This window comes from Pantherophis guttatus, chromosome 2 (genome assembly GCF_059756535.1).
Source record: "Pantherophis guttatus breed Tessera chromosome 2, ASM5975653v1, whole genome shotgun sequence".
Lineage (NCBI taxonomy): Eukaryota > Metazoa > Chordata > Lepidosauria > Squamata > Colubridae > Pantherophis > Pantherophis guttatus.
The window spans coordinates 119,567,764-119,580,918 of record NC_142064.1 but is presented as its reverse complement, the minus strand read 5'-3'; the positions used below and the strand labels follow the sequence as shown (position 1 = coordinate 119,580,918).

At 41.0% G+C, this 13,155-nt stretch overlaps 1 protein-coding gene across 5 annotated transcripts in view; it reads right to left on the bottom strand.

Moving 5' to 3' along the window:
- PLXNA3 (plexin A3) overlaps window positions 1-13,155 on the bottom strand; it is a 74,684-nt gene that overhangs the window by 22,782 nt on the left and 38,747 nt on the right. For all 5 annotated transcript variants that reach the window (XM_034434155.3, XM_087888628.1, XM_087888629.1 and 2 more), the window contains 6 exons: window positions 9,264-9,360; window positions 7,345-7,535; window positions 6,140-6,285; window positions 3,779-3,899; window positions 3,451-3,587; window positions 1,846-2,019 (listed from right to left, as the gene is read on the bottom strand). In XM_034434155.3, the coding sequence (XP_034290046.2) occupies window positions 1,846-2,019; window positions 3,451-3,587; window positions 3,779-3,899; window positions 6,140-6,285; window positions 7,345-7,535; window positions 9,264-9,360 (866 nt within the window). The remainder of the gene's footprint in view (window positions 1-1,845; window positions 2,020-3,450; window positions 3,588-3,778; window positions 3,900-6,139; window positions 6,286-7,344; window positions 7,536-9,263; window positions 9,361-13,155) is intronic.

The following is a 13,155-nucleotide window of genomic DNA, read 5'->3' as shown; positions in this document are numbered from 1 at the left end:
CTGCACACATGGGCCTGTCTATCCTGCATCCCTATTACATAAAATACAAAAATGTTCATATTTTTCAAGTCAATAGATGACCTTACAATTGCCAAGTATTATTTTTTCCAGCTTCTGTAAGTTGCATTATGCATCTATAATACTGGGGTATCTTTTTATGCATTGGTAATACCATTCCTTGCATTTGGAATAAGATACCTGTGTGCATATATATTGTGTGTGTGCATGTCTGTGTGTCTCTGTGCGTATGTACACAAATAATATATGTGTGGATATGAGTATCCATCTGTATCACCATGAACGTGAAACATTTACTCCAGTGAAAGAAACCGGAAGATATAATTGAATGTATAATGTTTTCCACATCACCCTAAATGAGTAAATGAAGCAGGAGATCAGTGGCAAAAAACAACAACCATGAGTCATTTTTCTAGGAGAAATCTATCTTCAAGAGCAGGGAGGAGATCTGGGTCCTTCCAACAGCCCTGAAGTGTAAGGAGATACAAGAAATTATCCAGTTTCTTTAAAAAAGAACCAAACCCAAAGGACTCCTTCAGATCAAATGTGATTCCTGGTAGTTACCGTATTTTCCGGCATATAAGACGACTGGGCATATAAGACGACCCCCGAATTTTCCTGTCAAAATATAGGGTTTGGGCTATACTCGCCGTATAAGACTACCCCTCTTCCAACGCACACCAAATAAAAATTAAAAAACATCAACTGGCTCACCCACAATGTAAAAGCAGCTGTGCTAGACCCAAAATGGCCCCTGAAACAAGCAGGAACCTCACACAGCCACAAAAAGCCCCAAAAACCAACTTTCACACTTTACACACACAAAATTCTACATACAGCTTTGTGAGATTTTTTGTGTTTGTGTAGTTAGAGTGAAACACTACAGAAACACACTAAATCTCAGAAAACTGCACAAATATTATTTTATTTTATTTTTATTTTTATATGAAAACTAAATTTAAAACTTCCTAAACTTTAAATGGCTAGGTCTAAAAAAGAACAACTAAAAAAAACCCCCAATTAACTATTTTTTTAAAGCTCCCAAAGGGGGAAAAAAACTTACCCAATAGAACAGGGGTCTCCAACCTTGGCAACTTTAAGACTTGTAGACTTCAACTCCCAGAATTCCTCAGCCAGCTTTGTTTTCCTGGCTGAGGAATTCTGGGAGTTGAAGTCCACAACTCCCTGCCTGCTTGATTGCAGGCAGGGAGTGGCTTGCTGATGGAATGGATTCAGGCAAGCGAAGCAAGGCAAGTGTTGCGACTAGCAGCTAAGGTAAGCAAGCTGGAGGGGGAAAACTTTTTTCCTTCTCCATGGCTCTGGCGATCCCAGCTGAGTTGCCTGATTAGCAGGCAAAGCTGGGATCGTCAGAGCTTGGATCGCCAGAGCCATTTAAGGCTCGTCAGAGCCTTTCGGGCTGGTGTGCCTGGTTACAGGAGAACGACACCCGGCGTATAAGACGACCCCCGACTTTTGAGAAGATTTTCATGTGTTAAAAAATCGTCTTATACGCTGGAAAATACGGTATGTGACTATGCTCATTTTGTTCCAGCAATATAGAACTCGGTTGCTAATGTCTTTTTCTGTGATAATTTGGTCTTTCCAGTCTAGCCTGCAACCGGGGATTTCTCAGTGGCCCTCTCTACAAGTCTGACCCTGCTTAGCTCTTTCCAAGATCAGCTAGTCTGCTATGCGCTCTGGATGCTGTCGCAAAACTCCTGATTAAAGGGGAATCTGATTTATTCAGAGCAGAAATAACAGAAGCTCCCAGAATGCTAACATTCTCCTATCGATACCACATAGGACAATCAGAGGCTTAACACTTACTTTGCAATACTCCAAGTAGGCTCTACAGCTGTGACCACTGGGTCGGGACTATAGCGGAAGAAGACTGTCCCATTTGTGCTGATGTTGGCACGATCAATGCGAAGACTGAGGTTGGCAGGACCTGGGCCTAATGCTGAGGGGGGAGACAGGCAGACAATCTCCCCTGCACTACGCCTTGGGAGAGCAAGGAAGAAGAGAGCATTAAAGGCATGACTCCTAATAATTGCCTCAACCTCATAATAAAACTGTAAAATGGGTCTCCCTCAATCTTGCACTTTTTCCAACAGTACACAGGCTCCACTGCCACTACTCCCCATTTCACACCATATGATCTCTATTTTCCCTCCCATTTAGATAATACCTAATCAGAGCTCTAAGGCTGAGCAGGGCCTGTATCTGCGCCTTCCCAATTTAACACTTTTCCTACAATTCTACACTGATTCTTAGACCATTTTTTTAAAAAATTTGATTTATATGCCGCCCTTCTCCGGAGACTCAGGGCGGCTTACAATGCGCTAAGCATTTGCTCTCTAAGGAGACCAATGTCTATGACCGTGATGGCAAACCTATGCCACAGGTGACACATAGAGCCATATCGGTGAGCACGCGAGCGTTGCCCTAGCTGAGCTCCAGCGGCATGTGCACGCCGGCCAGCTGATTTTCAGGCCCACCAGATGTTGGGAATGGGCCATTTAGGCCTCCAGAGGGCCTTCGGGGGGTGGGGAAGGACCCTTTCACCCTCTCCAGGCTCCTAGAAAGCCTCTGTTGCCTGGGGACGGTGAAAAACAGGCCTACCGGGCCCACCATGCCATCACATGCCAAAAGCGGGAGGAGCACAGGTGGGTCACGTGTGCATGTGCGTGGGGGGGGCAGGACACATTGAATTATGGATGTGGGCACACGTGCGCATGACCACCACCCCCGTACTCTCCCCCGCTTTTGGCACGCAACAGCAAAAAGGTTAGCAATCACTGGTCTATGAACATTAAGTGGCCCAATGTCTATGAACATTAAGTGGCCCAAATGTCTTAATGTTCATAGACATTGGTCTCCTTGGAGAGCAAATGGTCTAAGAATCAGTGTAGAACACAAGAATAGGAACAAGAATAGGAACACAATCTTCCTATTGTGTTTTCTTGACACATTGAGCCGTTTCCTTCGCTCAATGGTGGGATTCAAATAATTTAACAACTGGTTCTCTGCCCTAATGATTTCTTCCAACAACCAGTTCATCAAACTGCTCAGAAAGTTAACAACCGGTTCTCCCGAAGTGGTGTGAACTGGCTGAATCCCACCACTGCCTTCGCTAGTATGGCTTTATGATTAAAATTAAAGCACCTGATTGACCAGTGCTGGTAACAATACCATTGGGTCATACTGTCTGCTAAATTATGACTTGTTGAATAAACCATAGTGCCATAATTCATACAATATAGCTGCCCATAAACCATAATCTGCAAATAAACCATAATCTGTGTCTAGATTTCATACAGTACATTAAACCAAAAATGCTCAGCACAATGCTAAACCCAATCACTGCAATCTTTTGTGTTTTTCCAGTTTGATCAAAAAGATTCAATCCTTCAATTGAAAAGTGAATAATACCTGATTAGGCGACACGGTGCTCCTCGAATTGCAACTGTGACATTGCTCCCAGCATCGAGGTGGTTTCCAAGGAGGCTGATTTTTGTCCCACCTGAGGTAGGACCTCGTTCTGGATCGACCCCAAAAAAGCTGGGGGTCTACAGGGGACAAAAATCAGTAATGAATTGCCTGCTAAGATATACATTTCAAAAAATTTCTCGTTCCCCAAGAAAATCAACCTACCTCCTGGGCAAAACCCACCCTACCACTCTCTGGGAAATGTCGCTTGCATTATAAACCATCTAGGACTATCCAAGTAATAATGACTCTAGCCTATAAAACTGCTTACCACAAAGGTGAAAGGAGTATCCGACTGGGTCCGGTAGTCTGCACTGCAGTCCCCTACGCAGAGCTCCACGGGACCTGGGGGAGGATCTGGCAAAAGTGAGGGCTCAAGTTCACACACCAGCCTAAGGGGAAGGGGTGAGATCTGTCAGAAGAGCCAAGGCCAATGCACCCAGCCCACCTTTTCCATAAGCCCTTCTCTATCCACCATCCCTTCTTTCAGAATGGGAAACTCTCTTGAGCAGGCTGGACATACAGAAGTCCTGATTTACCCCAGAGTAGCTTTTGTAAGTCTGTTACCGGCCCTAGGAATTCTCTCTTAATGTCGTGGGGGATTCAGGAACAGTTAGCACTGTTAGCATTACCAGAAGTGTCTAGTATACCCTTTGGCATCAATGGCCCAGAAAGAGGATGCCAGGAATACTTTCTGCTAGAGTTACTATGCTCCTCACTCAACTCTCTCAGAGGTTGGCACAAAAGAGGAGACCCCAAAGGCCTGCCTGTGAGAGAGGGTGGATGGAATGGCACCCCGCCTCTTATGCTTTTGCACAGAGGGAATTGAATATTCCCAGGAGTTTAGGCTATGAGATTTAGGTTGCAGGAGACAGTCCCTCCAAACAGCAGATCCTACGGGGTGGGAAGCCAGACTTGGGAAAGAAGGCAAAGTACACATGTGTAAAGCAACCAGGGACAATCCAAGGCAGACAAAACATGAACAGCCCCTCATAATTCCACTTGTGTTTCCTAGCATGCCAGACTATGATAGCAAAGAAGTTGGTTTATTTTGTTTTTCAAAATGAAGGTTGTAAATGGAAGTATGAGACAAATGTTCTTTTTTCTATTAAGTCAAATTCCCTCAAATGCCATAAATCAGTCATTTTAACACTCTGTGTGTGCATGTCTTCTTCTTCCCTCTCTGCATCTTCCCTCTCTGGGTGGCAAGAGGGGGAAATAGTACCTCTTGCATTTCAAGGACTGACTCCTCAAACAAACTCTGAGACCGAATATGTGACAAAGGGAAAAGAAAATCAAGGAATTAAATCAGGTCCTTTCAAAGATGCTGCAGATAAACTGAAGAGGAACAGGTGAGTGCAAGGCAGAATGAGTAAGAATGCAAGACAGGCAAGTCTCCAATCCTAACCTCATCTCAGCAATGAGCTCGTTGGCGAGCTAAAAGAAGCCACAATTTGTGGCTCAAAGAATTATATCCTTCCTTATTAAGCCAAAGCACACATTAAGAAGAAAAGAGCAAAGGTGGGGTATTCACATCACAGGCACTGTCTCAATTATCCTTCTCATGGCTCCAGCCTGCATGCTCTAACTAGGTAAAGCAGAACACAAATGGTTTCCTCACTCTGCCAAAGGACAATGCGTTGGTACAGTGAACCAATTCCTACCATCTATTCATCACGATCATTCCTGTTTTAGATAGGTTTGATCATATTGCATGGTTGGGCAGGTCCAGCAGCCTCTTCCCACATCATTTAAGGTAATAAAACCAACCTGCCTTTCCCAGTGCTATTTATAAGGCTCATTGAGGACCAAAAAAGGTATTACGCATAGATGTGCTTAACACACCCTGACGTTTTGCATGCTGGTTTTCAAATGTAAAAAGCAGGAGCAAAACTGTGAGAGGGTTGGGGGGGAGGGGAATTTTGAAGAGAAAAGTTAAGGGCAAAGAACATATTAAGGTTCTCCATCCAGCACTTAACTTCAAATTTGATTCCTCCAAGCCAAATCTTGTTTGGGGAAAAATAAAAAAAAGCTCAAGGAAATTATACACGCAAGACTGTTTGGCCTTAAGATAACATCTATAAAGTGTTGTACACAAATTGAAGTACTAGAACCACTAAATGCCATCTATTACTGGTAGGTTCAATACTCCAATATTTCTCAGTCTATTTTGTGGTAGTTGCTGCAACAGGTTCTTATGAAATGTTAGCCAAAAGGCGCTACATCATGTCCAGGAACAAAGCAACAGACTTTGCTAACAGACTTCAGCCTCAGCTATAGTGAAGAAGCTGAAATATAACATCCAGGAGTAGATTTTTGCAGTCTACATAGAAAGCACTCTTTGGCAGAATCAAGTGAAAAAAGTGAAAGAGGAAATGGGAAGGATGAGATTTTTCACATAATAACTAGTGTTATTATTACAAATAAAGTCAGGTTCCATCCATATGAAGAAAGCACTCCCTATTCCACCAGGGCTGATAGACTGTACAGGAGTAGCAAATCAGACCCTACCAAGAGATGACACAGCCTTTTTCTAATCTTTCGGTTCCTCTCTGGATTCCCTTGTTCTGTTCTTAGACTGATCCCAGGTTTTACTCTACCCACTTTTTTCCCTCGCCCAATGTTCACCTACCTCTCAGCACTGATGTATTCTGCAGGGAGAGAGCTACACCGGACACCTGCTACCCGTACACCGACCTCATAGAAATGAAGCCCTAGGTTTTCACCCCAAACTGTCACCCGAGTCCCACCTTCCTTGGGACCAGTCAGTGGCAATACCTGCAGAAAGAAGGAGATGAAACAGGGAGAGAAGGAAAAAGCATTCGCTGTGGGAAGTAAGGAGTTCATAAAGAAAAGTCTTGGAAAATTCTTTCTTTCTTTCTTTCTTTCTTTCTTTCTTTCTTTCTTTCTTTCTTTCTTTCTTTCCTTCCTTCCTTTCTTTGTTTTCCTTTTTCTTTCCTTCCTTTATTCCTTCCTTCCCTCCCTCCTCTTTCTTTCTTTCTTTCTTTCTCTTTCTTTCTTTCTCTCTCTCTCTCTCTCTCTCTCTCCTTCCTTCCTTCCTTCCTTCCTTCCTTCCTTCCTTCCTTTATTCCTTTATTCTTTCCCCATCTCCTCCCTCCCTCCCTTCCATCCATCCATCCATCCATCCATCCGGGATACAAGAGAAGATTCTAACATTCATAAAAATCATACTGAAAGCATCCCTAAAGAAATCATCCAAATTAGGAAGTGGCTGATACAATCAATTTCCATGCTCATCAGATACATAATCAGAGTGGAACTGGACTTATATTAGCCTCCCAACCACTGAAAGACTACACCCAAGATGTGTAAGCTTTAAATATACCACAAAATGGTAGTAGATGCCAGTGCAAACAGGACATTGGGTGAACAGAAGTGATGGCAAAGTGGGATGGTCTCTCACATTTCCATATTTTTATAGGTTCTCCTCATTACATTTCATGTCTTTATAACATTTCAGAATATAAAGGCAAGGCTGCCAATTCAAAGAAAGTTTCAAAGAAACAGTTGCATCTTTTACTGATTTTTTTAAAGTTAGGTGGGTTCTTTGCCTGGTGTCGGGGGAAAGGACCACGGTGTTATTCATGGTTCTATCATTTTAATCAGTTATGAACCATCCTAATTTTTAACTGAAGGATGTGGAAAGCCCGTGTTCCTCATTCTGTAATTTGCTAGATGTGCTGGATTACAAATCCCATCATTCACCATTCAACATGTACCACAACCATGTTTGCTGAGGGATGATACAGGCTGAGAAAAATTGGGTTATATAATTGCTAAAGAACATATGTGAAGATTTACTGATAGGCTTCTTACCTGTGTAATACGAGGGTGAGTACAACGAGCCCCACGTCGACCAGGTGGCACCCAATTTTGCCTGGAAGCTGGACAGTGAGGACGCAAAAGGCAACGGCGTTCAGGTACACACCAACCACACTCATAACGTGGATCTGATTTGAGGCACAATCCACAGCTAGAACGCTGGGCCGAACACTTATACAAGAGAGCTAAGGAAAATGGGAGAAAAAAATAGAGATAAAATAATAAAGAATCTGCAGATTAAGAGTAAGAGCCTGTAGTACAGTGGACTAAAGCACTGTTATTAACAACTGCTGCTTGCAATTACTGCAAGTTCAAATCTCACCAGGCTCAAGGTTGACTCAGCCTTCCATCCTTTCAAAGGTAGGTGAAATGAGGACCCAGATTGTGGGGGCAATAAGCTGACTTTGTATAAATATACAAAAGTATGAAGGCTATTGCTTAACGCATTGTAAGCCGCCCTGAGTCTCTGGAGAAGGGCGGCATATAAATTAAAGCAAAAAAAAAAAAAAAGATTGCTTGGCACCAGCTGCTATCTGATAATTAACCTATAATCATAACTATACTGATCCTATTGAAGATGGTGCTGAGATAACTTGTAAGATAACAAAGTGACTATTCACATATTCAGTTTTCATGTTAACTTGTGTTTTGAATGCATCCAGGCTGGTATTCACTATAGCAGAATGAACTGGTGCAGGAGAATGAAGTGACCCATTTTGAAGAGCATCATAGAAACTGAAGTGGCTGGATTTGCTGGGAGAGGGGAAGGTTTAAGATATTTCTATGTGAGGACAGAAAGCTACTCTAGATCTCTATTTTTGTGTGTGTCAATAAAACTGTGCAGAACCTGTGAACAGTCCCTTTTCCCTACTGCAGAAAATGCTTGCATCATCTCTCCGCCATGGGCATCAGCCACAAGCTAATCCTTTTAGCAGAATGCTGACTTGATTTAGCAGGTTGAAATTGACAAAGAGTTTTATTTCTACTTTCTCTTTGGCAGGAAGCAAGCTGCTTGCCAAACACTAAGCAGCTGCTGGAATTATTATTTTTTTCTTTCCCTGAGAGAGGTGGAATTTTGGTTACTTCCCCCAAAAGGAAATGGAGGGAACAGCAAACTAGACATATTACAGTAATTCCTGTAGTTTAAAAAGTATGCATTTTTGTTTTGAACTTGTAACCTCCTCTCTCCTTCACTTCAGCTGCCACCTTTACTATATTAAGAAAAGTGCCTGGCTGCAGAATTGATGACCTGTTATCGTGCCACCTTCATTGCTCAGCATAGCATTTTTAATCTAGGATGAATGATGGCTTGGTAGCTAAGCAGTTCATCCTGTTACAACTGTTCATTTCCCCCCCCCCAAACAACCAACACAAAAAGCATATACTGAAAATGTGTGTATGAGAATGGGTGGGGGGGAGGGAGAAACAGGGAAGGGATATACTAGCAATTTTTTTCGTTTATTTTTGTGTGGTAGAAAAGATGTTTTTTTTCCTGTTGTTCCAGTTGTTTTCATAAGGCAACAATTGCAGAGAGTGGTTTTTTTTTGCAGATTCCTATTGGTCAACTGCACAGCACTAATGGGCTTACTGTGTTTTTGGTATTGCAAGATCAACAAGGGAAAAGAAGATAGGCAGGTCTGTTTCAGGCTTGTTTAGAGAGATTAGGCCACAGAAACAATGAGACATGGAAGTAACCTTAGTCTTTGCTTTAATTAGCAGAACATTCTCGACCTGCATAATTGTTCTGACACATTAAATCCCTGGTATTATTTAATTAGGCTACTTATAATAATAAAAAAAAAATTCCAGGGAACTAGTAAACCAAAATCGATTCGTACCGGTTTTACAGTGATAGACTAAGAGGAATTGTGTGTCCTTAAAACCTACACACATTTGATACCCAGAGCTGGTACCTTTGAATCCTGGTGGCTTGTCAATGGCAAAATCTCCATCCCAAATGACATCAAAGTCCAGAGGGAGTTCACCCAACTCCTCACCATCGTACCAATACTAAAGAAGAAATAGATGGGTAACAAATTATTGAAGATGAAAAGTTAAAATGCTGATCTGTAATTACAGGGAACCCAGTAATTGGGTTTCCCTATTGGGGAAACAGCAAGGAAAGGATAAAAACAGACTTCCTGAGAGCTGAACAAACATTTAAGTAACCCTTCACCTAACAGCCATCTGCAGGGCCCTGAACTGAGTCAGCCAAGTTGTGATCTGCTCTTTGTCTGGATCATAGATGAGAAAGAGCTACAGTGTTTGGTAATTGATTAAATTGGGGAGTAAGCAAATTGCTTCATCATGATGAACTTCTTTATCACTACGTATTCGATTTCTTTATTCCTGGTGCTTCCTGCATTCTTAGCCTGTTAGGAGGCCTCTGCAGAGACAAACCCCACAGTTGCTAAGAGAAATAGTGGAGTTTCTGTCACATTTATTATATACACATACTGTATATTGCACACATGGCTAGGTTGTGTATAGACGGTCCTTCTCGGTGCTATTAATAGATGGGATGAAAGCAGAAGAAAAGTAAAAGCAGTCTTTTACCCTCATTGAGTCCTAATGAACATAGCTTACAAACTGTGGCTTAAAAAGAAGAATACTCTCAGGTTTGTAGCCTAATTAAAAGCTCGACTGAAATAACACAAAAGGAATAAATGGAGAAATGTATGGCTTTTCCTGATCAAATACATATTTCTATGATGGGTAGTTAGCACTACAAACAACACATTTACTAATGGACGGCTGAAAACTTTTGGAATCGAGCATCTATGTCTAGAAAATATTCAGCAAGTTCTAGCAGCCAAAATAAAAAATGATTTCAGCCTGGTTTCTTCACCCCTTTGGACTATTTCAAAATGATTATAGAATTCAACTGAGGAAAAAAATAACCCTCACTTATGTAGAACAGATATTTCCCTTGTTATAAACTAACCTTCCTTAACCTGGTACTCACTATGTATATTCTATCAGTGCAGTGGTGGGTTGCCCCCAGTTTGCACCGGTTCTATAGAACCGGTAGTAAAACCGGAGGGAGGCTCCGCCCACTGACCCTGATGTCATCAGAATGGTTCTGCGCATGCGCAGAAGAGCATGCACGCATGGCCCTGTTGCGAACTGGTAGTAAAGGTAAGTAGAACCCACCCCTGTATCAGTGTCACATCTGGACAGTCCAGATTAAAAAGATATAGTTGTTCCACAGTACAGGATGCATAATTATTATTCTAATCATTTCCCAACATTCTCCAATATTCTCCTGCATTTTTGACGGGTGCTCCATATACAATTGATATTTTGCTGAATATGATCTATATTATACTTCTGCTATCTTCTTCCTCTAATTGAAAATCAATAATGCAGCCAACACAGGGATCTTTAAATGAATATTAAGGATAAAAACACATTGTGTCCTGGACCTGGATGGGGAAAGGCTTCTTTCAAACCACTTATCATATAAAACTACGGTCATTGCTGATCAGGATTCCAGATATATAAAAGAGATGCCTCCTTCTCAGTACTTTGCATGTATATTAATACACAGTACTGTCAGACATTTTGCTCCTTGATCAACCGATTTTGACTTTTTATTTATGTACCTCTCTCGGTTTGTTTATGCCTGGTCATTTGGAATTATGCTGCATTGCCTCCAAAACATCTGAACCCCTTCAGAGTCCATCTATCCTCTTTCACATTATTAATGCATGTTAAAAGTAAACAGAACGAGTGCCAGCAACAAATCTCTAATATTTATGTCTATCTAGTGCAAAAGGAAAGCTTTCAATCTTTATTTAAGGCAAACAGAATCCTACATCCCATCAGTATTCTAATACCAATTAATAAATAAATGTGCAGAAATATTCACTAAGCACTTAAAGAGATGGGAATGCAAGAAAAAGGTTTGGTTTCCAAGTACGATCCTCAAAATGTCAGAACGCATTATCCCAGACTACAGAATCATTAAGTAAAGCAAAATGAAGTACCACATTCCTGGTGATTAGATACTGCAGGATTCATTTTACCAAACGTTCAGTTTCATACGTCAAGAACAAGTGAACCACAATAAAGTGCTTATTGGGAGAGCAGCTTAAACAAATGAGCCAAACTACATCGTGGTACAAGAATTTCACACTACAAAAAAAAAGAGTGACACAATTACTATAATATACTTGTTAAAGAGAGCTATTGAGAAAAGGAAAGAAAAAAGACATTTATCTTCCTCTTGCAATTAAGGGGAAGTTTACAAAATCATATTCAGGCACCATCTTTTCAGCCTTCATCCCCCATTCATATTCCCCGGAATATTCCCAACCGGGAGTAGATCAGTCCACGTTGCCTTTACTGTAAAGCACCACGGAGATCAAAATGTAACTTCAAATGCATGACATGTAAGCTCTCTTGGTTTGATTGCCATTCCTCAGACGGAAGATGCTTTATCAGCAGTTACATCAGAAAAGTATGAGTCACTGTGAAGAAGTGTGTAAAAGCCCACAGAAAAATGAGTGTCTAACCTCATAATAATAAAATGTGCAGAAGTGAGGTAGTTATTTGCCAAATACTGAAATTAGGAGAAACAGAAGTCACCCAGAGAAAATGCCAAACCTCAAGAAGCAATTCAATGGGAGAATAATCAAAAGGGACGGAAGGAAACCGTTCTCTTCCACAGATGCATTCAAAATTATTCTGTAAATGGTCCAATATTAAGATGCATCGTCGCATTTTTGCTAAAGGTTAAAATCTAAAAGCCCAATGTTTGGTATTTGTACAGTATCCAAAATGGCATCTAAGTCGGTGCAGATGAAAATGATTGTTTTATTGGAAAAATGCTTGGCAGAAAAATTTCACTGGTTCATTAAAATTACCCAAGAGACCTACATGCAGCAGATTTCCCACTCTTCAAAATTGCTCCCTGGATGGCTCTGCATAAAAGCAATGGCGGCAGAAAAATCATTTTTGTTTGCTGCCATCACTGTCAACAGGAGCTCTGTTCTGTATTTCATCAGATCTAGGATCATTTTTTGTTGCTTTCTGTTCTAGTTGGTAGCCTTGTCGCTTCTCCTCACTCAAAAGTTCTGTAGTTTTACCAAGCAACTGGCCAGCTCTAATCAGCAGCTAAAGACATCTATGAGCAACTACATCAAATGGCTGGTCCAGGATTACTGCCTGCCTTGTCAGAATTTAGCTTCAATATTCCTAACAGAACTCTTGAAGCCCAAAGTCAATCCGGTAAGCATGGCTCAACCCTAAGACCACCTCCATCAAATCACAGGAATAAATCATTACACCAGTAGAAAATGTTTTCAGTCCAGTCTGCCAAGTAACAGCGACACGCAAAACAGAGGAGTTGAATAGGGAACTAAAATAATTCTTCTATTATAGAGGTTCGTTGCACAATCAGCCATGTTCAGACTGAATTTGGGATACTTATCCACCTATTGAGTCTTTCTCAAGAACCAGGATAGGCAGATGGTGGCAGAGGTATTGTTGCAGAATGTAAAATGTTCCGAGTAAAGCTGCATTTTACAATTGACTGATGGTGAATTAATCTTCTATTCTATATTCAATAACTCTTCTATTATTACCGGTATTATCCTTATTGTTGTTGTTAGTAGTACAGCAGCTGCAAGTTGTATTAATAGTAATTTTTATTTGTATGCAGATATTCCCCTCAATAATAAAATGCCATTTACAATAAAAACAAAACCCAAAAAACTTTGCAATAAAACAATAAAATCAACAGCATTTTATTTTATTTATTTAATAATATAAAATAAAAATTTAATAATTAAAACATATGTT